Here is a 26823-nt window from a genome sequence, read left to right as displayed (position 1 = left end):
TATTTTTTTCTTTTCCTTTCCCCCTGCACCCTCTGTATTTCCTCTTTTTTTTTTGAACAATTTTTTTGCTATTTCACAATACGTTTTACACACTTTGGTCCTCACGCTTTTGCTTTCTCACACCCAAGAAACAGTGTGATATTTACATTTGTCTGATTTATTTCACTTAATGGTCTCAGGGTGCATTCATTTACCTAGTAATCAAGTTTATCCTTCCTTATACCTGAGTTACTACTTGTATTACTTCCTTGTATTAAAAGCCACATCTTTTAATTCATCCCTCAGTCGATTGGCATTTGAGTTGTTTCCAAGATTTAGCTGTTACAAACTGTGCTGGTGTAAACATGAATATGCAGCTATTGCTGTGGTGTGATGTTTGTTCTGGGAAGACGAAGGTGAATAGCTGAGTCAAATGGATCTCTAATGCTAGTTTGCTGAGAAATCTCCACACTGATGTGCACAGTGTTTTAACGAGGCTACACTCCCCCCAGTAGTGGAGAAGGGTTCCTTTTCCCCCACAGCCCCTCCAGCATTTGTTATTGGTTGATTTCTTGATAATTGCCATTTTTTTCCTGGGGTGAGGTGGAATCTCAGCATTGTTTCAATTTCTGCCTCTCCAATGACCAGTGATGTTGGACGTTTTTTCACATATTTGTTTACCATTTTTTTTTCTTCTTCTGAAAAGTGTATATTCATCTCAGATGCCTGTTTTTGGATTGGGTTTTTTAATTGGGGGGGTCTGGTTTTTTTTCATTCTTTATATGTTCTAAATATTAGTCCTTTGTCTGGGGAACACTGGCTAAATTTTTTTCCCATTCTGTGGGTTGTCTTTTCACTCTGTTGATGATTTCTTGTGCTATGAAAAGTTTGAGATCCCAGTTGTTGATTCTTTGTATTAGTTCCTGTGAGTCTGGGGTTTTGTTTGTGAAATCTTTGCCTATACTTATGTCTTCAAGAGTTCTACCTCTTCTCCCTTACAGGGATTTAGTGTTTCTGTTTTTAGTATTTAGATCTTTGATCCTTTTCAATTTTAGTTTAGTGCATGGAGCTGCCACATTTCACTTGCCAGGGCACACAAGCACATGTGACATCTAATGGACTCACATTTCCGTTGGGCCACTGTGTGTGGCTGGCTCAGGAGGTGGAGTCAGCACTGCACTGGGCCCCAACTCACACCAGGTTCCACTGTTAGCAACATGGTTCACACTGCACCACTGGCTGCACAGTGGAGTTGTGGAAAGTATCTCAAAGATGAGCATGGAGCTCAAGGCAGTGTGCGTGCCTAGTATGCAGGAGGCCCTAGGGTCAATTTTTAGTCCCAAAAAGTATCACTAAAAGATCACAGAATAAAAACTAAGGTTTATGACTGTGGGCCTCCTTGCTAGCCATCCAGGGCCACATGCTTGTCCTGCAATTTTCCACTTGTAATGGGTATAGCTACAGACTTTAGTTCGGCATACTTTCGTGTCATATTCCCTTCGATGATACATAAAATCGAAGGTGTAATGCAACGAATGTTAACTAGAAGTGAGTTCACCAGATGCCGAACAGTAAGGGAAGACCTGCTGTTTCCTAAATGCCAACCCAACGCATGTCCTTATATTCCTTTTTCTTCTCTTCTCATTTTCCCTGCTCCTTCCAAATACTGAAATACAGTATTTTGGATACTCCCAACCTTTGATTTACCAACCCTCTCACTCTCCTTCCCTGTAATAGAAACAAGTCATGATGCTGAAGGTGCTCTTTTGATTAGAAATTCTTTAACTCTGTAGAAATTAGCAGTTGTCATAGGCAGATCTGTGCAATTTTAGTGTTTTCTTTTTACCTGGCTGAGTTTATTAGGCCGTTTGAATTTTATTGTTAAAAATTCAGGAAAGTCTGCATTTTGTAATTCCTTTTCTTCCATTTGTAGAACCTTCTAAAATACACAGTTTTCTTGCAGTCATGTGCATACTAATGGCAATAGTAGTGATAAAGTACTAGTGATCTTGTGGCAAGCACTCTAGTATGGAATCCCCTAAACCGGTCAGTGCTTTATTAAATTGTTGGTGGCATTTTCCTGATGAAGAACCTAGGCTGTTAGACAGGGACCTCGCAGACAGGCAGTGGTGATGACAGGAGAGTCTTCACTTTATTCTAGTTCCTCTGATGGTGCTAAAATAACCTAAAATTTGATTTTCATTTATCTTTCAAATCCTGTAGTTTGCTTAGTGCTTCATACTTTAAAGGTTTTGTTGAGATGAAGGGGCAGAACTGCCTTCCTCAGCTGCCTTCTCCTTTCACAGGTGTGCAAATGCGCGTGGCTCCGTCTGACTTCTGAGTCCTGTTCTCTAATTTTCCAGCAGCAAGATGTTTTTCCATATTGACTGTCCTTACTTCAGGTTCTTAGGAAATGTATTCTTTGGTAACTGTTGTGAAGATATCAGCCACTGCAGTTAAGGATTTTCCACCAGTTTTCTATTAGGGTCAAACCATTATTGGGAGGAAATAAAGGAAAAAGTAAGTGTTTTTTGGTAGGCTTTAAGACAGTTGATATAAATGTCAATTGTGTTTCTAACCAAAGCACATTTTGGGAGTTTATAATTACTTTTTTATCATTTACAAAGTAATACGTGTTTATAGTTGAATTTGAATGCAGAAATTTAAAAACTTATAAAGGAAATTACTGATATGTTAGTATGTAATATTGTGATATTGTGATAAAACGTCCACAATATTATGGACGGTTTGAGATGGCAACCAGTATTTCTGGACATGGTAAGTTGAAGATGCCTATTGGATATATGTAATAATTTGAACATACATTTGGTTATGTGGGCGTGGGATTTACGAGAAATTAAGATTAGACTACGTAAACATATGTTAGTGTCCGCCACAACCAAAGGTCCTGAAGAGGTCTAGCTAGGGAGTGTGTGCAGTACAAGCAGAGAAGGAAGCCCTGGGCTCTCCAGCATTCAGAGGTTTTGAGGAAAAGAAACTCCACTAAAGATTGACAGGTGGTTGCCAGCAGGACAGATGGGAAATCAGTGATTTGGGATGTTTTGGAAGCCAAGCGGAGAAAAATGATCACACTGTTGGATGTTGCAAAGGTGCTACAGAGGAAGACTGGAGGTTTGCCAGTAGGTGATGGGGAGACCATTGAGTTGTGTGAATTGGTTTCCCTGGAATGGAAGGGGAATGAACTAATTTTAATGAACACAGATGAAATTGGGAAGAGGAATGGGAGTCAGTGCAAATAGCGATGATTCTTGGGAATTCTGTAAAGAGAAGCAGACTATCGTAGTGGGTCAAGACATTTTAAGAGATGAGCTGTTACGGTATGTTTTGTTTGATGATGGGAATATGACATACTCATATTCTTTCTCATTGCTGGGACTCTGCAGAATTTTGTTAATTTTGTTAGCTTTTTGTGTTTAAAAAAAAAGAATTAAGTCTTTATACTATTTGCCTCAAAAATTCTATTGTGTGAGTGGTTTCCTTGGTGGAAGTTTAATAGATTTCGTCAGATTCTGTAAGGTAAAGACCTAGGTTCTAGTGGTTTGGTAATTCAGCAGCACATTTTTATATAAAGGGCTCCTGTGAGTGTTGTTTTTTTAAACATTTAGTTTTTATTAGCTCATGTTTGCAGTTCCAATGATCGTATTCCTCATGGGAAGTTGGTATATGTGCATAATGTATCTTAATTCTTTTTTTCATATTGTTTCTCTCCTCCCACATCTCTTGGTCCCCTTCCCTTTTGCAAAATATCTCTCTATTACTGTCCTCTATCTTTTGTTTGTTCTTCATTTATACTTTGGTTGTCTCATGTAGGAGAAACCATGTGATACTTAAGGCTTTTTTGTCTGATTTATTACATTTAGCGTTAGGGTCTCAATTGCACCCATTTCTCTACAGATGACTCAAGTTTATCCTTTGTGTCAGAGTAGTACGCCACTGTTTCTAAATACGACCTTTTTTTAAAATTTTTTTTTATTTTTGAGACAAGGTCTTACTATGCAGTTCAGGCTGGGCTTGAGCTCACTTGGTAGTCCAGGCTGGTTTTGAACTTACAAGGATCCTCTTGACTCAGCCTTCCCAGTACAGGGATTACAGGCATGTGCCACCATGCCCAGCGCTCGCTCGCTCTCTCTCTCTCTCTCTCTCTCTCTCTCTCTCTATATATATATATATATATATATATATATGTATGTATATATATATATATTTATTTTGTACCAGGGATTAAACATGATTGTGTGCTTGTCAAGCAAGTACTTATGCCACTGAACTAATCCCCAGAAATACTACCTTTTCTTTGTTCATTCATCTGTTGGTGGACACATATGTATTACTTCCAAGATTTAGTGCTTATATATTGTAAGATGCTCTTAAAGTTTTAAAGGATCTATTTGAATTGGTGTCTTTGTCAATATTAAATATTAGGCAATATTAAATATTAGTGTATTATTCTCATACAAGAAGTCTTACTGTATATTTTATGTTTCCCATTTCCTAGTTTTGTCAAAATTTGATTTTAGTTTGATTTTTTTCTTTCAAATACCTTTCCTTTTTGAAAAAATTTGAAAAGTAGTGCAACCACATTAACAATTTAACTAATTAGATTTTACTACTTTTGCTTATGTAAATACTTTTTGTGTTTTTAGTCAAAATAGTAAGTAGTATGGTCTTGATTTTTATATATAATCATAATATTTTATTTCTGCTCTTGATCTCTTCTCCAACTCTGAGTAACTGTGTGTGTGTGTGCAGTGCACACGTGTGCATCTAGTGGTATCGGTATAAGGCAGTATCTTTTGACTTTGTACATAAGTCATCTAAAAATACTTTTTCTTTTCAGTTTCTCTGATTCCATCTCCCAGCCTGTCAGTTATAATGTTTTTTCTTTGCTTGTGCTTTCTTGGGCGTGAACCCAGGAATGCTCGCCCACTGAGCTAAATCCCGAGCACTTTTTATTTTGTTCTTTTGAGATAGTGTATTGATTATTTTTTTCTCAAAATACTTGACTCTCAAAATGAAGGAAGAAAAAGTTTATTTAGCTCACTGTGGAGGTTTCAGACCATAATCAGCTGGCTACATTGCCCTGGCATGGTACAGGGCAACAGTTTAAGGCAGTAGAAGATAGCAAAAAGCAACAAGAACAAAAGGGGAAGGGGCAGCAAGCTGCTTTTTCCCCCTTATATTGTAAGCAGGCTACCCTCCCCTGGGACAGGTGTAGCACCCACATTATCTCCATGCTCTCTCCTTGCACAGGTTGAGGATATTGAGGAAGTGAGGATTGTTGCTCCCTGCTGAGTCCCTTTTCAAGTTGACACAATGTATCAACTATTACTTCTACAGCTGCCCCAGCTGGCAGCAAACTTGTAACCTCCTGCTTCAGCTTCCTTCCTAGTAGGAGTAGCAGTCATCCTTGCCCATATGTAGCTTCTTTGATTTATTCTCCCCCCCCCATATTATCTAAATGTATTTTTAAGGAAGATGAAGTATGGATGCTTAATAATGTTGTGTTGAATTTCACTGTTGCTTGTAATAGAGGGGTTTTTAAAAAAATTTTTAAAAAATTTTATTTAAGGAGAAAAAGAAAAACAGAAAAAGGGTATAAGTTATACAGAAATTCAAAAAAAATAAACAATAGGAAATCACTAGTTAATAGATTACATATTGTCATCTTAGAAATAGTCGTTCAAGTTACAAAATTAAAGCAGATAAAGTAGACATTCAAACAGTAAGACTGCAAACAGCTCTATTCAGTGATCCAGCAAAAACTCAGTAATATGATTATCTGTTTTACACGCTTAAATATACATGCAGTTATATTCTTTAGAGCACTTTCTTTTCCTCTCTTTTACAATGACAGTTACACATTTTGGGTTTTATTACTCCTACATTTCTTACTACTTTTTTTTTGGAGAGAATAAAACCAAATGTGACTTAACAAAACAGAGTCAATCAAATCAAAAGGATGAACATATTACATAATGTAAAAACAGAATACAAGGTGATCAACAGTGGTTACCATAATGCCTCTTGCTATCTTAAAAAGAATTGCCTATATCATCAGTTATAATAAAACTGAACAAAACAGTAAAGACCAAAACCAATAAAACTAAAGCATTGGAGACATTACAGGACTTCAAAAGAAGGTAATAGTCAAACCAGAATGGGCATCATAGTGAATCTTATTGTGTTCACAGTTGTTGCCTATACTCTCAAACTTGATACTATCAAGCAAAACAGAATAGAGTAAAATCAGTCAAAACAAGATGGTGTGACTAATACAGAGTTTCAAATCAAGTTAATAGGAAATCAAAGTAGTAACCCTACTATAATATATCCTGCTATTTTTGATTTATTTTTTCTAGAGGGATTTTCTTAAGACCATGACTTTTTACTGTAGACTTTGTAAAAGTTACCTTTATTTTGTCAAGGTCAGTACTATTTGTTATGCTCTATGCTTATCGCCCTAGTAACCATGTACCCGGAGCACTGACCACATTGTTATAAATTAGTTATAAATTAACTGAGGTGTTGCCATACTGTTCTGTATGCGTTATTACCTTAGTAAACTGTTTGCTGTATCAACCATTGTTCCCTTTGTGAGAAACAAATGATGCTGTGTAATCTTTTGTTCACTTTATGAGAAACAAATGTTCCTGGAATTAGCAGACCAAAGGCTGTAACTTAAGGAAAAAAAAAAAAAAAAGGGGCTAATCACCAACTGCGAAACGTTTCTGACCTCAAACAAAGGGAAACAAACACCTTCCTAATTCCTGCTCTGTCACGTCACTCGGGTAATGTGCTATAAAAATCTGTCAAAATTCTGACTCAGTTGCACAGCAACTGAGCAGATGCAAACTCCCATCTACTCTGTGCTGCTGGGTACCAGCTTAAATAAAGTGCTCTTTTACAGACGTCTTGCACACACCCCCCCCCCCCCCCCCCCCCCGCTTCTTGACAACAGACAGCATCATGGAGCTTGTTTTTTGGAGGGTTACAACATTTGGGGGCTCTCTGGGATTACTCAGGGACCCCTCCCCACATTATTTTTCACCAATTGATTGCCTTGAACCATGTGTAAGTATTTGGATCTTTTGTTCTTTGTAATTTGAGTGTGCACCTTTGAAGTTGCAGAGAAGCCTGGCCAGCTCCATTTGGTTTTGTGCTTGGTAAATTTTTTCTGTGGAGTCATTTGCTTGCTTGAATCTATTACCTCAGTACTAACATTCAGATTTCTTTTATTTCTCTTCAACTACTGTTGCAGGTTCCTTAAGTGTCTATAATTTTGTCAGATTACATATTGTCTTTTTACCACATTAAAATGTTACACTTTAAAAACTATAACTTTTCAAACTGTGGAGTCTAGTGGAGGAGAACAGAAGGAATGTTACTGGATTTAAGGGTCATAATGAAAATTTATTTCCCTTTGGGTTGCTGAACCACAGACAGAAAAACCTTTGATTGTGTCTTTAATGTTGGTCTTGTCTTTTGTGGCATCTTGTTTAATGTTTTAGTCCAACCTCAGCATGCCTCTAAAAAGTATGTTTCTTTCTCGTTAAAATGTAAATATATATATATATATATATATATATATATATATATTTACATACATATATTTATTTACACATATATATATTTACTCATATATAATGTATGGATTTTAAAATCATACTAATTTTACCAAGTGAAACCTGGTCATACTATTATTGAGCCAGTTTAAAAAGTTACAGTTTTTAAAGTGTAACATTTTAATGTGGTAAAAAGACATAAAATGAAGAAAATGTTGTTGGGTCTGCATGCCATGCTGCCTGATTGGTTGCTAATGTAGCCTTGCAGAGACCTATGTAGTCAAAAGGAATTACAGTCCACTGGCTGAAATCTTGCCCCCAAAAGCCAACAGCCAGCTTGTGATCACACTGATTACACTGGTAGGTGTTCACAGTCCATAGAGACAAAATATTTCTGTAGACATTGGGGTTGTAAATCTGTATCTCCTTGGCAGGGAAAGGGGATTGTTACCTTTTCCTTACACAGGAGACCCCATCTTCCTCCACCCTCAACCAATGTAATCTTAATGACTTTCAGACCCCAAATCCCAACTTATCCTGTTTGGAAAGCAGGATTACATTATGGTATTGGGTTATGGGTCTCTAGATATGACCCACAGGAAGGGCCTTTACCATTCAGTTTGTTTCTGGGCCTTTTCAGACAGCCCCCATCAGGCCCATAGGCCCTTAGGTTCCCCAGACACCTCAGTCTCTTCCTGTCATTAAAACATTCCTTCTGTTCTCCTCCACTAGACTTCCTGCTCCTGAGACCTTTTTGCCCTCTGCCATTTCTGCTCCATCTCTAGACCCCTTCTTGCCTCTGGACATTGCTTATGGCAAGTAAACTTTTAAATTCCTGTACAGACGACACCACTTGTTGGTGGGATGCTAGGTCCCTGCTCACACTGGACAATATACAGGGTACTCCAGGAACTTGTGTTTACTCTGCCTCCTACTCTTTGTGCACTTCCCCTTATGCTGCACTCTATAATTGTACCTCTTCAGTTTTGATTCATAATTTTTCTTATCCTGCTAATCAATACCTTGTTGCTCCAAATGGAGCCTGGTTTGCCTGTACTTCTGGTATAACTCCTGGTTCCATGCATCACCTGTTCACCCAGCACCCTGAGCTTTGCATATTAGTCCATATCTTTCCCCAAGTATATTGGTACTCTGGAGATAATGGTAGGAGTCACTTGTTCCCCCAGCTTTAAAGAGTCCAGTCCAAGCGAAGAGAAATCCTGTACTCTTACCTGTATTACTGGGGATTGGGATGGCAGGGATTAGGAGTGTCCAGCCTAATAGTTAGAGACCAAAATTATAGACACTTAAGTGTACTGATTGACCAAGATCTAGCAGCCCTTAGTGACTCTGTCTCCATATTAAAGTTCACTGGCTGAGATAGTTTTACAAAACTGGTGGGGTCTAGATCTCCTTTTCCTAAAGGAAGGAGGCCTCTGTCTGGCATTAGGAGAAAATTGTTGCTTGTATGCCAATTATTCTGGGGTTATCCACTAAAGTATGACTGGCTCTAAAAAGCAGATACAGGAATGAGAACAAGCCAGACAACCTGAACAGAATTAGTTTGAATGATGGTTTTCTCTCTCCCTGGTTGACAACGTTAATCACAGCAGCCTCCAGACCTGTTATTCTTTCTTACTTGTTTAACAATTGGACCTTGCATTATAAACAAATTGGTAAATTATGTCAAAGATCAGATTCAAACTATAAAACTCATGATTTTAAGGACACAAGTTTATGAACAGATACCTCTGCTTGAAAACTCCATGAGCCAATGATTTGGTTCACTGCCAAAAATCAGTGGGGGGAATGTTATGCTCTATGCTTATTGCCCTAGTAACCATGTAACTGGAGCACCGACCACATTGTTATAAATTTGTTATAGATTAACTAAGGCTTCGCCATACTGTTCTATATGTGTCATTACCTTAGTAAACTGTTTGCTGTGTCAACCATTGTTCCCTTTGTGAGAAACAAATGATGCTGTGTCATCTTTTGTTCACTTTATGAGAAACAAATGTTCCTGGAATTAGCAGACTAAGGGCTGTAATTTAAGGAAAAAAGGGCTAACCACTAACTGCAAAAGGTCTCTGACCTCAAGCAAAGGGAAACAAAGGCCTTCCTAATTCCTGCTCTGTCACGTCACTCGGTTAACGTGTTATAAAAATCTGTCAAAATTCTGACTCAGTTGCACAGCTTTGCAAATTCCATTTGCACTGTGTCGCTGATGCCAGCTAAAATAAAAGCACTTCCTTTTTACAAAAGACATTGTCTTGCCCCATTTTTCATCTCGGGGCCTTTTTGGGGTACAACACTATTACATTATGTTTTAGAACTATTAGCCTGCCATTATTTTTCTGTGGAAACCAATCAACTGTGTTTGTCTTTCAGTGTTTCCCTTTGCCACTCAGAAAAGGTTTCTTGCATCAAATTCACATAATGGCTACTGATTATTGATATTCATTATATGCCAGATGCTGTCCAAAGAGCACTGTATATATTTCATTTGCTTCTCTTACAAAAGATTACTACTCTTGGTCCTAGTTTGCCAAGAGTTGAGGTGCTGTTGTCACCAAGTGCTCACGTGCTCTCTGGTGCTGTCCACTCTCAGCTGTAAAGAGAACAGCTAGCTGTAGGATTTGTGAGGCTCTGATAGAATCTTTCAGTCATCACCTGTGCTCCTCTCTGGCCTTTTCATTTTTAGTCCCTGATTGTGGGATCTTAGGGACTTGTGAGGTGTCAGTGCTTAGTGGTGTAGTCATGTCCTGGAGGAAGCCAGTTGAGTTTGCCCGCCCCCTCAGTTTCTTTTGGGAGGTTTATGTTAACTGGATGGTAATTGCTGAGCCCCGCCCACCTGCCAGTTAGTTCATTAGAAAACCTATAGTTACATCACATTGATGATGAAACACTGAAGACTCATGAAGGATAAGACAGGGAGATCCCCACTGCAGTCACTGTCACTGCAGTCATTGCAGAAAGGGAGGAAAGAAGTGACACAGAAAGATGGGAAAGCTGTAAAACTCAGTGTCCAGGTGGCATTATTGTGATTATAGAAAACCCTTAGGAGGGCTGGGGATTTAGCCCAGCGGCATAAGCATCTCCCTTGCAAGCACGCAGTCATGAGTTTGATCCCTGGGACCAATTAAAAAAAAAGAAAATCCTAAGGAATTCGAAGTAAATGTTAGTTCTGAGTTGTATTGTTTATTATACTAGTGACAAAATATATTTTTAAATATATTTTAAATTTGTAATATATTTAAATTTTTTTTTATTTATGTGATAGCACAAAACTGGAAAATTAAGTTTAAAACCCCCAAGTCTGTGGAACAACAAAAAGCCTAAAATACTTGGGAATAAATTTAGCAAAATACGGGTAAATCTATTTTGAAAAATCTGTATAATGCTGGCTTTGAGAAATTAAAGATTAAATCAGTGGAGAGAAATGCCATGGTCATGTATTGCAGGACTCAGTATGGTTGGTGGTTCTCCCTGGATTGACATGTAGTTTGATTGCCACCATCAGAATTCTACTAACTCTTCTAACTCAATAAGGTAACAAAATTCAGAAGATTCAAGTAGATATCCCCTCAAAGAAGGTCATAAAAATGATGACCAGTTAGTACTTAGAAAGATGTCCAATATCTCCAGCCATCAGGAAGTGTAAATTAAAATCACAGTGGAACACCATTGTATCTTAAGGTGTCTAGGTTCAGAAAGATAGCAATGCTAAGGGTGAATGAGAAGTAGAACAATGGAATTGTCATGCAGTGCTGGTAGATAATGTACAGTGGGGTAATTGCTTTGAAAAACTACTTAGCAGTTTCTGAAATGTTAAATATAACCATGACTCAATACCTTATATTTATTATTCAAGAAAAATGAAGTATGTCCATGCGGATGTTCACTTTATCATCATAACCACAGACTGAGAGCAGCAGTACAGTAGTCTGTCTTTATTACAGAGGTTAATCAGTAGTTAAAAGGATAAATTAACTGTATCATATCTGTATAATGAAATATTATTCACCAATAAAGACATCAGTTGTACACAATGTAAATGAATATTGAAATCATTCAGCTGAATGCCATGAACCCCAAATGAGAATCTATTGTGATTCCACCTGTATAAAAATAAAAGGAAATGTAACTACTCATACCATAGAACAAATCATTGGTTACTGGCAGCCAGGCACCGTAGGAAGGAGAAACCATGTCAGAAGGTGTGGAATTTTAAGGCGTGATGGATATTTGTGTACCTTGATTGTGATGATGAGTTTTCAAATGTACATACAGTTGTCAAAGTCTATTGAATTGTACATCTAAATACAGTTCGTTCCATATAAATTATACCTCAAAATAGATAAAAATAGAGACAGAAAAATGGTTGATAGAAAGTAAGTATTTAGTATAAATAAGCATTGTGGTGTTTTCCAGGTTCATATTTTCATAGCATGGAAGTGTAACAATCCTTTTTAGATAAGTAGTTGCCAAATGTATTAAGCAAATAAAAGACTTCATTATTTCTCAAAAGTCTTTGTAGTAAGAGGTGTAATCCATCAGGGTTGTTTTGATTCTAGAGTTTGGATTTCCTATGATTTTTCTGTTCTTTGTTCCTGAATTCTCTTCTTAGTTTTTTGGAACTGATGACCAAATTATCAAAGTTGGGTTTGGTGATTTAGGGAAAAATAAAAAACTTTTTGTTTCTAATGTCTAAGAAGGTGAGTCTATAAACAACTGAAACTTTTTTTTTTAAACAATTCAGACCCCTCTAACTTTAACCTTAGTTTCAAAATTTCAAATATGGAATTAGAGCCAGTAAATGTAACAACTGATTATAATTTCACTATGTACTTTTTATTATTAGGAAAAGTAAATGGAAAAAAAGCCCACAATCATGCAGTGCTATAATAGTCATGAGTTGTGAAAGTTAGTGGTGATTTTTTTTCCTACTTTAAAAAGTTATGGCATAGTTATTTCTTGTCTTAAACTGAATCTCCAAATCACTTTTCTACCTAATGTTATAAAAGTCTTTTAAAAACAATGTCATCAATTTTGGTAGTGTCATAAGCGCTTCTCCCATGTGTCTCAGCCAACATTTTTTTTTTTGTTTTCTGTTTTCATTCAGTCTTTTAAGAATAAATTTATCAAGGTATCTTATCGAGTCATATACTTAATGTTTTTCTTAGGGCTGAGGAAATAACTTTGCAAAATGAGATGATCAGATGTAGATGTTAAAGAGTTGTGCATTTAATCCAGGAAGAAATCACAAGAAAATAACACATCTTAGCCCCTGAGTTTTCTTTCTGATTTTTTTCCTAGTAAGCAAGCCAAGTTTTAGGACTTTGGAAAGAATACTGTCTTGACTTACTGTACTGTATTGGTTTAAATTCCTCAAGTTTAATGTTAAGGTGTTCCTTTCTTTTTTCAAAGTTGAGTCTGATAAAAAGGAAAGGTTGCTTTGAAAAAATTGTTTGCTAAATGGTTATCTCCAGCTTGAAATCAATTACATATATATATATAAAACTAAAAGTCCTTAAAGTCAAAAGACAAAATGTATACACATGATAATGGTGGGTCTTTGTCATCCAGTTGAAAAAATGAAGATAAGGCTCACCTAACTGAGCCTGGTATGAGGTGTGGTATACTCAGGAGGTTGAGGCAGGAGGAGCCCTGCAAGTTCATGGCCGGCCTAGGCTACAAAGTGAGTTTAAGGCCAACCGAACTGCATAACGAAACCTTGTCTCAAAAAATAAAAATAAAGTTCACCTCATTTCAGAACACTCAAATTCTAGATATATTGGGTATATGTAACAGGAACTGGCATAGGGAATTTGAAAGCTTAGACTAGAAATAAGAAAGAATCCAGGTAAAAGGAATTTGTTTTCTGAGCTGTCAAGACCTTGGTCTAAAATTTAGAGTGAGGCAAAAGTAATTGAAAGGGTGCCAAAGGTGCTACTAGGCAAAAAGAGTGAAGAAGAAAAGGTGTAAATTTCACATTCAGTAGAAAGGAGGAATTGGCGGGTTCCAAAGAATCTACCAGCCTGTGGATCCCAGGCACTGCTTTATGTGAAGCCCATGACAAATGCCCGTGCATGCCATTTCTGAGGTTCACCAGATACCACTTGCAGCCAACAGCACATACATTGCACCTAAATCCTTGACTAACAGGAAGTGTTTTGGAAATAATTTTCTGACTGCGTATTAGGATTAATGGAAATCAACCAGAAAATAGTTTTTGGTGAAAGACAACTAAATAAGTAAGCATACCTTTCGGAAGGTTCTCGTTTCTATGAAAATTATTTGGAGTGATCATTGTTAGTCTTTTACCCTGAGGCATCTTCACATTTTGAACATATCTAGATTATGTTCTTGAACTAACAGTGACTTTTATTTGTGTTTTCAAGGCAGTTGGAGTTTAGTGGAAAGAACATCTGTCATTGTTCAGTGGAGATAAGAAAGCTTGGCTGGTAGCCTTTTTCTTTTAAATGAGTTCTTAGTGTTAGATAGCTTACTCTCTACACTGAGGATTAGAGTACAGTACAACACAGTCCTTTGAGCCTTGAGGGCAATAAAATTTGACTTCTTTTGTATACCTGGAACTTTATCTTCAGAGTTACCTTTTGAGTTACGAGTATATAAAATATTGTAGACTTGGTTCCAAGGTCAGATGTTTAACATTTAAGTTTTTTTTCTTAAGTATAGTATCTGTAAACTTACTATGTTATGAGAAAGCCACCCTATTTTCTTTTATCATCTGTAATATTTTAAAAGCAAATCCAAGTGGCTACTATATTAAAACTTCTGAGTAAGGAATAGAGAGCTTGTACCTAATTGAGGTACAAGAAGCTTTAAAATGTCTGTTCATTCTTGTAACATTAATGAATGAATCAGCATTTTGCTAGGATTAGCACTCTTTATTTTTGAATTACAATAGTAAATATTTCCAAGAGTGTAAGAAAAATTCATATGTGACATTAGGATTCTAAATTTGGTAGTAATGAATCAGTAGAATTTTAGATGTGGAAGACTGGAGTGTTTGTGTTTTACTTTTTAAATCTGAGAAAATACTGGAAAGTACTGGGTGGATGTTGGAAAGAATTCTGTTATTCTTTACTATTATGGTCATTACATAGCTAAGTTATTGGGTAAGATGGACTACTGACCACTTAGTTTTCAAAATTAGGAGAATTCATTTTCAGAGCGCATTTCTGTAATGCCCAATGCTAATGGAAGCCAGGGGAGAGCAGTCCGCATTCGTCCAAGTGATTTGTGCTTGCTGTGTTTATAGTTGCCTCACTCTTTTTGGGGCAGCTGTCTTGCAGGTATGTTTGTAGTTCCCACAGGGGTGAGCCAGGCTCCTGTGTGTCCTTCAGTTCTCTGGAAAAGTCATCTAAGAACTCTGTATTTTGGCTCAGTGGCATTTCCATTTATACAGTGATAGCTCACTGGACTGTGTTTGGAAGGGGCTGTCGGTGACTTGGGTTTTTGGATCTGTACTAAAAATTCCAAGTCATTCGTAAAACAGCAAGTGTGGTATCCGTGTTGGTCCAGGGTCATCAGCATCTTCATCATCATCATTATCATCGTCAGTAGCTGGTAGCAGGATGAAAAGCACAAGGCCACAGGTGCATGGTGGTGAACCACCCGCAGCTCTAGAGTGATGGTACGGGAGCCAGTTTTTGCTGGAGGCTAATGAAATCCAAATAGGCTTTAGGTGTTCAGGGCACAGAATCCTCTTTCTGCAGCTCAGCTCTAGTTCATTTTGTTTTGACTTTCTATGAGGCTGATTTCCTTATTCTCAAACATATGTCTTTAATAATATCTGCTGTCCACACTCCTGGAGGACCTCTGTATTGTGCATTTAGCAGATAATAACTGGAAGTACAATAATGGAACAGTTAAAAATGCTTAATATGAATTGCCCTTCTCTGTCTCTAGGCTATACTATGTTCAGCAGAGTAAGGGCTTGTAAGCATTGTATTTTCAGAGGTCTATAAGTCAGATGAAAGAAAAGGAGACCTGGGGACTTGGGTGCAGGGACACAGGAGGGCAGGTGGGCTCACTCTGAGTCTGTCTTGGCTGATGAGACCAGTATGCTCTGGGTGGTGTGTGTTGCTTTGGAGAAAGAAGAGGGCAGTGGTCCTTGCAGTGGCCCCCACAAAAGGTAACATGATGTCTTTGAATGATATCTCCTCCCTTTTATTCCTAACACTAATTCCTTGCGTTAATAACTGAAGTACACAGAGTGATTGCTAATAGGAACTTACTGTTCTGGAACGACATAACTCAAAAGTTAAGTTTGTTCTTATATTTGATTTTGAAGTTACCAGTGATTTTATGTGGTACGCTGAGTCAGTAAATGACAGACTGTGATCCTTCACCTACGGAAAGTTTAACCACATAATGAGGTATTTTATTTTCATTGACTACTTTTGAGGAGCTTAACATTTTAACTATATTGAGGACTTTAAAAATAAGCACAAGTACAAGATAATTTATAGATGCATCACATGTGTTTGCAACATGTTTGTGATGTGGAATCCACCCAAGATCTGAGGCTGGTCTTTGTGAACTTTAGTAATTCATTTTTCTCCTCTCATTTTTGTCTGGAGTATAGAAAATCTGAAAAGAGTGACTTTTTATTCAGCTGACCAGTTGAAGGCTCCTCTGTTTCAGAAGTGGGTGATGCAGACCTGCTGTAGTGAGGAGTGTATAGGAGAGGAACTTCCCTCTGTGATTGTCCCAAGTGGGGGGCACACACTCAGGGCTGTGTGCCACAAGCCATGGGGTACCAGGAGAAAATACAGATCTTTTCTTTGGATGTTTTTCAATTTTTGTGTGTTCTATAGCATATACTTCATTAGTTGTCATACATCTTTAAAGTATGTAGATAACCGGGGCTGGGGATTTAGCTCAGCAGCATAAGTGCCTGCCTTGCAAGCAGGCAGTCGTGAGTTCGATCCCTGGTACCGATAAAGACAAAAAAGACAAAAAAGACGAAAAAGACCAAAAAAAAAAAAAAAAGTACGTAGATAACCATACACGTGTTGGGAGGTACCATTTTCTGCCAGTACTATACATGAAATTTGAAAATGTTTGGAGGCTAATACACGTTAGTATACATTTTTAATAAATATACAATTATATTTTTAATAACCATCTCATATTTTAACATTTTGAGAAAACCAAGAGTTTTCTACTTTTGATAAATCAGTATTGTTAATGATAAAGTAGTATCACCTACCTGTTGTAGTAAAAGTAAGACTTGTATGTAAAATGACTGAATACTAAGATGTGGTGTGACAAATGTGAGTTATTTTCTTCCAGTGCTGGAAGAGTTTAACCTTGTATAGAATAGTGTCTCCTGATTTAAGCACTGAACCTTGTGTGATCTGTCAGTTACTGCAAAATAGGGCATGGAAGAGGTGTGACATCATATGCACGTTAGTTTATCCCAAAGTTCAGTCTTCCTTTCCTACTTACTAAGTATCTTAAATTAACAGGTTGGGATGCCACCCCAAAATTTCCTGGCCCCATCTATTGACTCTCAGTGTTTTCATTTGTAGAGAGCCAAGGAATCCTTGGTTCAGAAAGTTCTTCCTCTCCCTAAAAACCTCTGTAAACTTAAGAAGACTGCTACCTAGAATCAAGTTTAATTGAGATATATTGAATAAAGCCAGGTGGTTCTTCTGGAGGTTTTTGTTTCCATTTTGTTTCAGTGATGAGTATATATTGTAGTTTATTTTGACACTTGGCCTTTAAAAATTTGTTTATTAAAACATGTTAGTAATATCTAATGAAGTTTTGGGAAATTGATACATGTAGTGAATTTATCTTGCTCATTTTCAGTTCCATTACCTACCCTCCCTTTTTTTTTTGTCCCCTCTCCCCTCCCTTGACCCTTTCTTTATACAAGTGTATCTTCTAATTTCCCGTCATCTGTTGAATTTATTTATTTAGGTGAATCTGGCATATTTTGCATGACATGCTAGTCCATGCTAGTTCCATTCACTTTCCTACAGATGACAAAGTTGCATTCTTCTCTGCAGATGAATAATTATTTCCATTTTGTATATCCCACATTTTAAGAAATCCGTTCGTGCGCTTAGCTGTTGTGATTGGTGCTACTATAGGCAGGGATATATAGTATCACTATACTATGCTGTCTTTAATTTGGGCAATAGTATAGCTAGATCAAATAGTATTTCTAGTTTCAGTTTTTTGAGAAATCTCCAGACCAGTTTCTGTAGTCACTACACGGCTAGTTTATATGCCCACCAGCAATGTAGGAGGGCTTGTTTTCTTCCCTCATCCATGCCCGAGTTCCTTGTTTTTTGTGTTCTTGATGACAGCTATTCTGACTGTGGTGAAATCGCAAGAGTAGTTTTAATTTACTTTTCTGTAATGGCTCAAGATGTTGAGAATTTGTTTCACGTACCTTGGCTGTTTGTGCCTTTTTTGAGAAGTACTATTCATTTTATTTGCTCATTTTTCATTGGATTGTTTTCAATTCTTATTGTAGAGGTTAATCCTCTTAACAGGAGAGTAACTAGCAGAGATTTTCTTTCACTGTGTAGATTGCCTCTTTGCTCTGTTGTTTGCCTTGCTGTGCAGAGCCTTTTAATTTGTTGATTCTTGACATTATCTCCTTTGCTATTAGAATCCTGTTCAGGAAGTCTGCCTAGCTTCAAGTGTTTCCCTTATGTTATCTTCCAGCAATTTAAAAGTTTCTTTTATCTGTTTTAATTTGATTTTGGTACAGGGTGAGAAATAGGGATCTAGTTTCAATCTTTTGCAAGTGGATATCCAATTTTCCCAGTACTGTTTTTGAAAAAGAGTCTGTTTTTTCCAGTATATGTTTTGGCCTACGTGTTAAAAATGAGATGGATGTAGATGCACGGGTTTGTTTTTTCTGCTCTATGCCATCAGTCTGTTGTTTTTGTGTCAGCACCATGTGGTTTTTGCTACTGTAATTTTGTAGTATAATGCTGGATCCCGCTTTGTGAGGCTTCTAGCCTCCCACTTCTGCGCAGATGTGCTCAGGGCTATTCTGAGCATTTTCTGACTCCATATGAGTTTTAGGATTATTTTTTCTAGTTCAATGAGGAACATTTTTGGTAATATGGTCATTTTCAAAATAATAGTTTTCCCAACCCATGGATACATGAGGTATTTTCATTTTGTTTGATTCTTCAGCTGTCTGTGATTTTCACTGTAGAAGTCTTTTTATCTCCATGGCTAGCCGAGTCCTAGGTACTTTATTTTTTTGAGGTTATTATGAATGGAATTATTTTCCTGATTTCTCTCTCTCTGGGTTCATTGGTATGTAGGAATGCTGCTGATTTTTGTGTTCTAATTTTGTATCTTGACACTTGTCTACCTTATTTTATGAAAAGTTAAAATCTCTTAACAAAATAAGGTAAAAAATACACTGTATACTGTTAACTTCAGTGTAGTTACTCAGAGCACAAGACATAAACCTAAACAAATTCTTACCAAAAAAGTAATAAACAGACAAGTTAACACACACACATTCTGAGAGAAGATTCTATTTACGTGGAATCTTGTGTTTTTGCAGGTTGCTGAGGACTAGAAGCATGCTTTCCACTGCACTTCCCGACGCCACTTCCCGTGCAGGATGTCTCTGAGTGAGAGCGCAGTGTTTGCCTATGAATCTTCAGTGCACAGCACCAACATCTTGCTCAGCCTCAATGAGCAGCGGAAGAAGGATGTGCTGTGCGACGTCACCGTCTTGGTGGAGGGCCAGCGCTTCCGGGCCCACCGCTCGGTGCTGGCTGCGTGCAGCAGTTACTTCCACTCCAGAATCATAGGCCAGTCTGACTCGGAGCTTAGCATTACTCTGCCAGAAGAGGTGAGCGGTCCATGTTTCCTGTGACTGTGATTTAGTTTTATTCAAACTTTTTTTGGCTTATAAAGTTGAAAGTAAAGCAGTTCCCCCAGACAGGAGACTGGGTAACATGTCTTAGTTTCTTAACAACAATCCATTTGTTTGTCTTTTTTCATAGCAGTGGTTATATTTACATGTAAAATCATTAGATTTGGATGTTGACATTTATTGAGCAGTGGAATAACTTGTCCCACTGTTGGGTTATTTTTAATAAAATGACTTAAGTTGGTGCACACCCAGTGTATTAAACACTTGGAAAGGTCATGGTTGAGAGATGGTGCTGTGTGACTTTCTCTCCCTCTGGACCTTGTCCTCTGATGGGTTGCTGTGTCTGGGTTTAGGGTTCTATAAATCATTTCCCAAAATATTCTCACATGAAAATAGGTGCCCCATAATAAGTGTCTTCTTTTCTCATTACTTGAGAATGTCTATATGTCTTGGTAGAAGAAATAAATTATGTCTTATTTATGGAGCCTAGGCTGTACATACATCTTTTCTGTAGGTTGTTGTGGAGCTGAAGATCATAAATATTTACAGCTTTGTTAATGTCTTGGCTCCAAGAGATCTCTCTCTTGGGCAGAGGAGTGCTGATTACATTGACTGTTACTCAAACAGGTTGCTTTATTTAGTTGCTAAGTGCTGCTAGACATTTGGGACCCAGAAGTGGTTAAGGGGAATGTGGAGAGTGTGTGGGACTTCTTGTGTGTGACCTGTGTAAGGTGTTCCCTGTTAGATACTGTTAGATAAACTGTAAACTAAATTACGGTATAGCTTGTTGTTAACTGTACATATTTAAACATGAAATTTTGGCTGTGTTCTGAGAGTGAATAGATTATCACTTTTGTGGCAGAGATCAAAATGAAAGAAAGAATAGCAAGAAATGACAATAAAAAGGTCAGTTGTAGACTAGCCATTGATTTTGCAAAGGAACACAAATCATAATGGTGACGTACTCAGTATTATTGTTCATGTTTTTGAAATACTGAATGAGACTTTCTGACTAGAACAAATGCATTTGTGAGAAGAGATACATGTATGCATGCATGTAATGTATTCATTCTGATTTCAAGTATAGATCTTAAGTTTTCAAATATTTGAAGTCTTATAGTGACAGCTTGTGAACACTGTAGTATAACCTACTGGCTTAACATTCTTTTTTGGTTATTTTAACTAACTTCAGAAAATTGAAATTGAAATCTTGGTAAGATAGGTATAAATACTTACACAGCTATAAAAAATAATGCAGAGTTCACAATTTGACCAATATCCCCCAGTAGTAACAGTTTGAAAAGCAAAACAAAACAAAACTGTATAATGTTATAGCTGGATATGGATGTTAATACAGCTCAGTGCTGGTGTTCAGATTGCTGCCATTTTATTTGCACTGATTCCTGTGTGTATGCATTAAGTTTTTACAGTTTTCTTCTCTGGAGGTTTTGGTGTCTACCACAGTTAAAGTACTGAACAGTTGCAGTGCCCAAAGACCTTCCTGCCTTTGTCCCTTACTCCCTTATCCCCTTTGTCTACCCCTAATTGTCAGCGACCACTAATCTAGAGTTTTCTCATTTCAGAAATGTTATGTAAATGAATGTACACAGTATGTACCTTTAGAGTTGACTTTTTTCCACCTAGCATAATTGCCTTGAGATTTATGAGTTGTTTATCAATAGTTTGTTCCTTTTTATTGCTGAGTAGTAGTCGGTGATATTAATAAATCAATTTTTTTGGTTAGCATTTCATATATTTAAGTAGATGAAACTAATTCTAGTTTTTGACTGTACCAGATAAAGTTGCTGTGAACCTTTGGGTACAGCTTTCTGTGTGAACATAAGTTTTCACTTCTTAAGGAGGGTGAAGACTGCTATCGCTGGTCATATGGTAGCTGAATTTCAGTTTTATATGAACGCAACAAACTGTTATGCAAAGTGCCTGTGCCATTTCACGTTCCCGTGACACTAATGCAAGAGATACAGTTTCTCTGTAGCATTTGTTGGTATGACTGTTTTTCATTTTAATCATTTAACAGTTAGTTAAATATCCAAAGCTTAGCTTGAGTTTTAAAAAATCACAAAATAATTTAAAAATATTTTGGTCTCTCCTGTAGGAACTCAGTATTTTGAAATCAATTTTGTCTAGTAACTCAGAAGGAAGCTTTCTCTACATTGGAGCAGGTTCCATTTGCCCCTCCCCTCACAGAGGATGTTCCGTTTACAGGTTTTTGCCTGAGGTTTTGTCAGGTGCAATCCAGGAAGGATCTAGGTGGTTTTTTTCTTTCTTTCTTTCTTTTTTTCTTTCTTTCTTTCTTTCTTTCTTTCTGTCTTTCTGTCTTTCTTTCTGTCTTTCTGTCTGTCTTTCTGTCTTTCTTTCTGTCTTTCTTTCTGTCTTTCTTTCTGTCTTTCTGTCTTTCTGTCTGTCTTTCTGTCTTTCTTTCTTTCTGTCTGTCTGTCTGTCTGTCTGTCTTTCTTTCTTTCTTTCTTTCTTTCTTGAATTAGAAATTGAACTCAGGACCTCATGCTTGCCAGACAGGCACTTGTGCCACTGAGCTGTTTCCCTGCCCCCAGGTAGAAACATTATTGAGATGTGGTTTTCAGAGCTTCACCAAATTACTTTTAAAATCTCAGTCTTTTAAAATTTTATTACTAGAAATTTTTGGCATGAGATGCTGTAGTTACCTTATTGTGCATGAAGCAAGAGTTCTTTGCAGGTGTTTTACTTAATTATTTTTATCTTTTTTTTTTGGCCTGTGCTAGTCAGGCAGGCGCTTATGCCACTGAGCTACATCCCCGGCCCAATTGTTTTTACCTTTAAAAATTCTGCTGTTGTAGTTGTAGCAGTTATGTTGCTTGGCTGTGTGGAGGTGGTGTAGCGTAAGATGCCCGGCACTTCCTGTACAACATGGGCTATGTGTGGAGTCGATCGCACTTAATTTCATCCATGGTTTGTTGGCTCTGTCATGGGAAGATTGTCTAGATTATATGAGTAAGCCATAACTGATGTGTGATTAAGAGTGGATTCTATAAAGTGGAGGGCCTATTTCCAGTGCATAGGGTGTGGTAAGTTTGTGTGTCTAACCTCTCTTAATTTTACATTTCCTAGAAAAATATTTTTCATATCAAATTACAATATCTATTTTATAATTGTTACAGAGGCATTATACATTTCTCTATCCCCTTTCTGCTTCTCTTGTTTTCATCTACTAGAGAGCTTTCAAGTGATGTTATTTTTATTTTGTGTGTTAACAGGTGACAGTTAAAGGATTTGAACCTTTAATTCAGTTTGCCTATACTGCTAAACTAATTTTAAGTAAAGACAATGTGGATGAAGTGTGCAAATGTGTGGAATTTTTAAATGTACACAATATTGAGGAATCCTGCTTTCAGTTTCTCAAATACAAATTTTTAGACTCCACTGTAAACCAGCAAGAATGCCCAAGAAAAAAGTGCTTTCCATCACATTGTCAGAAAACAGACCTTAAAATTTCACTTTCAGACCAGAAGGATCTAGAAATCGATGAAGTAGAGGAATTTCTGGAGGATAGAAATGTTCAGACTTCTCACTGTAAACTCCAAAGGGATCAAGAAAATGTAAAAACACCACCTCCCCTACAAGACAGTGCCAGCCAAACATACGAATCCATGTGCATGGAAAAAAACGCTACTCTGGCTTTGCCGTCTTTATGCCCCAAATACAGAAAATTCCAGAAGGCATTTGGAACTGACCGAGTCCGCACAGTGGAATCCAGCGTCAAAGACGTTCAAGCTGCTCCTGCCCCGCCAAATGAGACATCTGAAAACGATTGTCTAACGGGAGTCCAGGATTGTGCAGATTTACAGGTGATTTTAAAATGTGAAGAAAGCAAGTTAGCAGTGGAACATGAGGCAGCCAAGAAGAAAGAGCCTGCTTCTCAGGTCCTAACAGAGAGAGCAGAAGTGACTCCTTTCCCTCATGGCTCTACAGACCCTCATGGGCTCTACTCTCTATCTCTTTTACACATGTATGACCAATACAGTGACTTGAATTTTGCTGCTACGCAAGGCACAGCAGTGAAAGCAGAAAAGCCTTTGTCAGGTACAGGTGCTCCAGAAGAGAAAACGTTTAGTGAAAGTCAAAATTTACACTTGAAAGATGCTTCAGGCCCCAAGGAAGACAGCAGCCTGGCATCCAGCGGTCGGAGCAGCGTGGAGCGAGAAGTAGCGGAGCACCTAGCCAAAGGCTTCTGGAGTGACGTGTGCAGCACGGACGCTCCTTGCCAAATGAAGTTGTCACCTGCTGTGGCCAAAGACGGCTCACAACAGAACTACTCTCAGAAACGGTCTGAGTGTCCCTGGTTAGGTATCAGAATCAGCGAGAGCCCAGAACCAGGGCAGAGGACTTTTACAACACTGAGTTCTGTCAACTGTCCTTTTATGAGTACTCTGAGTACAGAAGGGTGTTCAAGCAATTTGGAAATTGGAAACGACAGTTACGTTTCAGAACAGCAGGAACCTTGTCCGTATGCCTGTGTGATTAGCTTGGGCGATGACTCTGAGACAGACACAGAAGGCGACAGTGAATCCTGCTCAGCCAGAGAACAGGAATGCGAGGTGAGCAGGGGTATATTCTTAATTCATTGTCTTAGCAACCGTTAATCAGGGTTTACTGACTCAGCTCCCAGGGCACCACTAGGGATCTGAGCAGGCTCAGGCAGGGAGAAGGAGCTCAGACACTGTTAATTACAGGACCATGTGACAAATACCAGAAGAATGAGATGAAGTTTGAAAGACTTTGCAGTTCATATATTTCAAGTAGTTTGTTTCTATCAACCATGAATAGATTCACACTGGCTGTATAACTGTTTAAGTCAAATGTCATGTCCCAAGAGGAAACAGTAATGATTGCTCCATCATTACTTGACATCTCCTGATAAAATGTATGATATATTCAGCGTTACTCATTGCCACAAGGACCTCTGGACCTGGGATTAGTCACTGAGCAGTTGTTTGGCAGTGACTAATTGTAGGAATGTGGTTTGTAACACAGTTTTCTTGGACCTGTTTCTTTATGGCCTTTGCTTTTTCCTTTTTCTGCTTTAACCCCGCCCTCTTTTTCTTTTAGCCATCGTAACTTTCAGTTTAACGAATCTTAATACCTTAAAGAGTTCCATGTAGCTAGTATGTTATTAATTATACCAAACTTGATCTGTATACTCTGTATATAGATGTTTGTGTTTAGTAGCTGCTTTTTATAAAATATTAAAATAATCCCATATAAGAGCCTGTTCTCCTTTTAACCTGTTCCAACCAGCTTGAACCACTGGTGGTATGTGCATGACCATCTCTTCGGGCAGCACTGATGGTACAAATGGATCTATTCACTCTTATCAGGCTTTTTACTAATAAATTAATAAGCCACTCAATGGACAGTCTTGTGGCTTAGGCTTCCTGGCAGAGAGATTTGTGAGTTAACTGCCCTGTTGTGAACATGGTGAGTGCTTAAAAATTAGATTTTGGTTTAGTTTTCTGAAGTTAAATTTTCTCTTTATAGTTGGAACTTGTACTTTTTACAATTTTTAAAAAACATTTTTTTTTCTTTGCACTTAATTTTTTTATGGTGATAAGGTGGCAGCTACCCTTGTAACAAAATTTTAAGTGTAAAAAAGAACATTAAGTGTAGGCAGGTGGCTAGAACTTAAACAAGTGAAACTTTATTCATTGAAAAGTAACTCGTTATTCTCCCCCTTCCAGTTCCATGTACCACCATTCCTCTCTGTTTCTAGGAATTTGGCTATTTTTAGTAACTCCTGTTTGTGGGCCTCATTCTTGAGATCACAGGGGGTTTTTTTGTGTATTTCAGTTAGCGTGATGTATTCCAGGTTCACCTATGCTGTAGTAAAATGCAAGACTTCTTTCTTCTGATAAGACTGAGGTAGACTCTGTTGGGTTAGACACGGTATCTTCTCTGTTTGTGCCTGGATACTTGGTTTGTTTCTGTATCTCAGCTGCTATGAACTGGGCTGTAGTGGATGTGGAAGCACAGCTGTCCCTCTGAGACACGTCTGCCAACCCAAGCCGGGTAGTGGACGCTAGATCGTATGTTAGTTTTATTTTTCAGTTTTTGAGAAACCTTCAGACTGTTTTCTTTAGCACTTGCACTGTTTTTACACTACCAATGTACAAAGAATTGTAGTTTTTCCACATCTCACCCTTTAGCATTTTCTTTTGTTTTGTAGTTAGCATTTAGATGATGTAAGTTTGAAAGTGGCCTTTTCTTTTTTCTCTTGAAGTGGATTGGTGATTTAATTTAAAAATAATAGGTAGATATGGGTTACATCTATGTATTTATGTGACATTATAAATTAATCATTTAAAATTATACTGTGAAAAAATGTTAAAAATAACATCACTAAGAGGTTTTCTATGAGTAATTTGTGTAGGCTTGAAAGGGAAGCTGATTAGGTTGCCAGACTAACTGACCAATATTTCTTTTGTGTTGTTAATTAAACTCCCATAATTTTCTTATTTAAAAAAGTCAATTTTTCCTTTTTTAAAAATTAAGTAGGTTGAAAATGACTCTAAAATATTAATAAGATTTAAAAAGATTTTTTTCTACATTGGCAAGTATAATGTGTTAAAATGAGATATATATGAAGCTATCATTTTGACAAAAAAATACATTTTCCAAAGTGGTTTAGAAATTGCTAATATAATTATACCAACATTAAATCAGTGCTACATAGTAGTATTTAAAGAATAAAATGTATTTCATTTTGACTGAGAAAAATAATTAAAATACTTGAGAAAGAAAGAACTCTGTAGGGTGTTAACATGCATAGTAAAATATTTTAGATTCTATCATTCTGTTTTGTTATTATGTCTGACTTGGTGAAAGACACTAACTTCTTAGTTTATCTTCTGAATCCTCTCAGGCTAAACGTTTACTATTTACTGTTAGTTTTTTAAAAAGGATTGTATAAAAACTAAGGATAGGGACCATTTAAAAATCTGTGCTCTATGATAAAAATGAGATATATTTCTTTATCTTTCCAGGTTGAAATATAATTATAAAATAGCAATTATTCATGTTTATTTCACCTTCTAGGTGAAACTGCCCTTTAATGCACAATATATAATTTCACTGTCTCGAAACGATTTTCAATCCTTGGTAAAAATGCACAAACTGACCCCTGAACAACTGGATTGTATCCATGATATTCGCAGAAGAAATAAAAACAGAATTGCTGCACAGCGGTGCCGAAAGAGAAAACTTGACTGCATACAGAATCTCGAATCAGAAATTGAGAAGCTGGTAAGTACACAAGTGTCTCATTGCTGTGTCAGTTCCTAGGTGTGAGTCAGTGCTCAGTTACCTAGGATT

At 37.4% G+C, this 26823-nt stretch overlaps 1 protein-coding gene across 1 annotated transcript in view; it reads left to right on the top strand.

Moving 5' to 3' along the window:
• Positions 1-26823, top strand: part of Bach1 (BTB domain and CNC homolog 1) — a 53448-nt gene that overhangs the window by 10207 nt on the left and 16418 nt on the right. Inside the window, exons 2-4 of the mRNA XM_003467177.4 lie at positions 19141-19434; positions 22713-24053; positions 26548-26754. Of these exons, the coding sequence (XP_003467225.1) occupies positions 19201-19434; positions 22713-24053; positions 26548-26754 (1782 nt within the window). The 5' untranslated portion in view covers positions 19141-19200. The remainder of the gene's footprint in view (positions 1-19140; positions 19435-22712; positions 24054-26547; positions 26755-26823) is intronic.

The sequence above is a fragment of the Cavia porcellus genome, unplaced genomic scaffold, assembly GCF_034190915.1.
Source record: "Cavia porcellus strain 051 isolate PalLab524CR breed Dunkin Hartley unplaced genomic scaffold, mCavPor4.1 scaffold_7, whole genome shotgun sequence".
In the NCBI taxonomy this organism is placed as follows: domain Eukaryota; kingdom Metazoa; phylum Chordata; class Mammalia; order Rodentia; family Caviidae; genus Cavia; species Cavia porcellus.
This window is presented reverse-complemented; position numbering and strand designations above follow the sequence as displayed.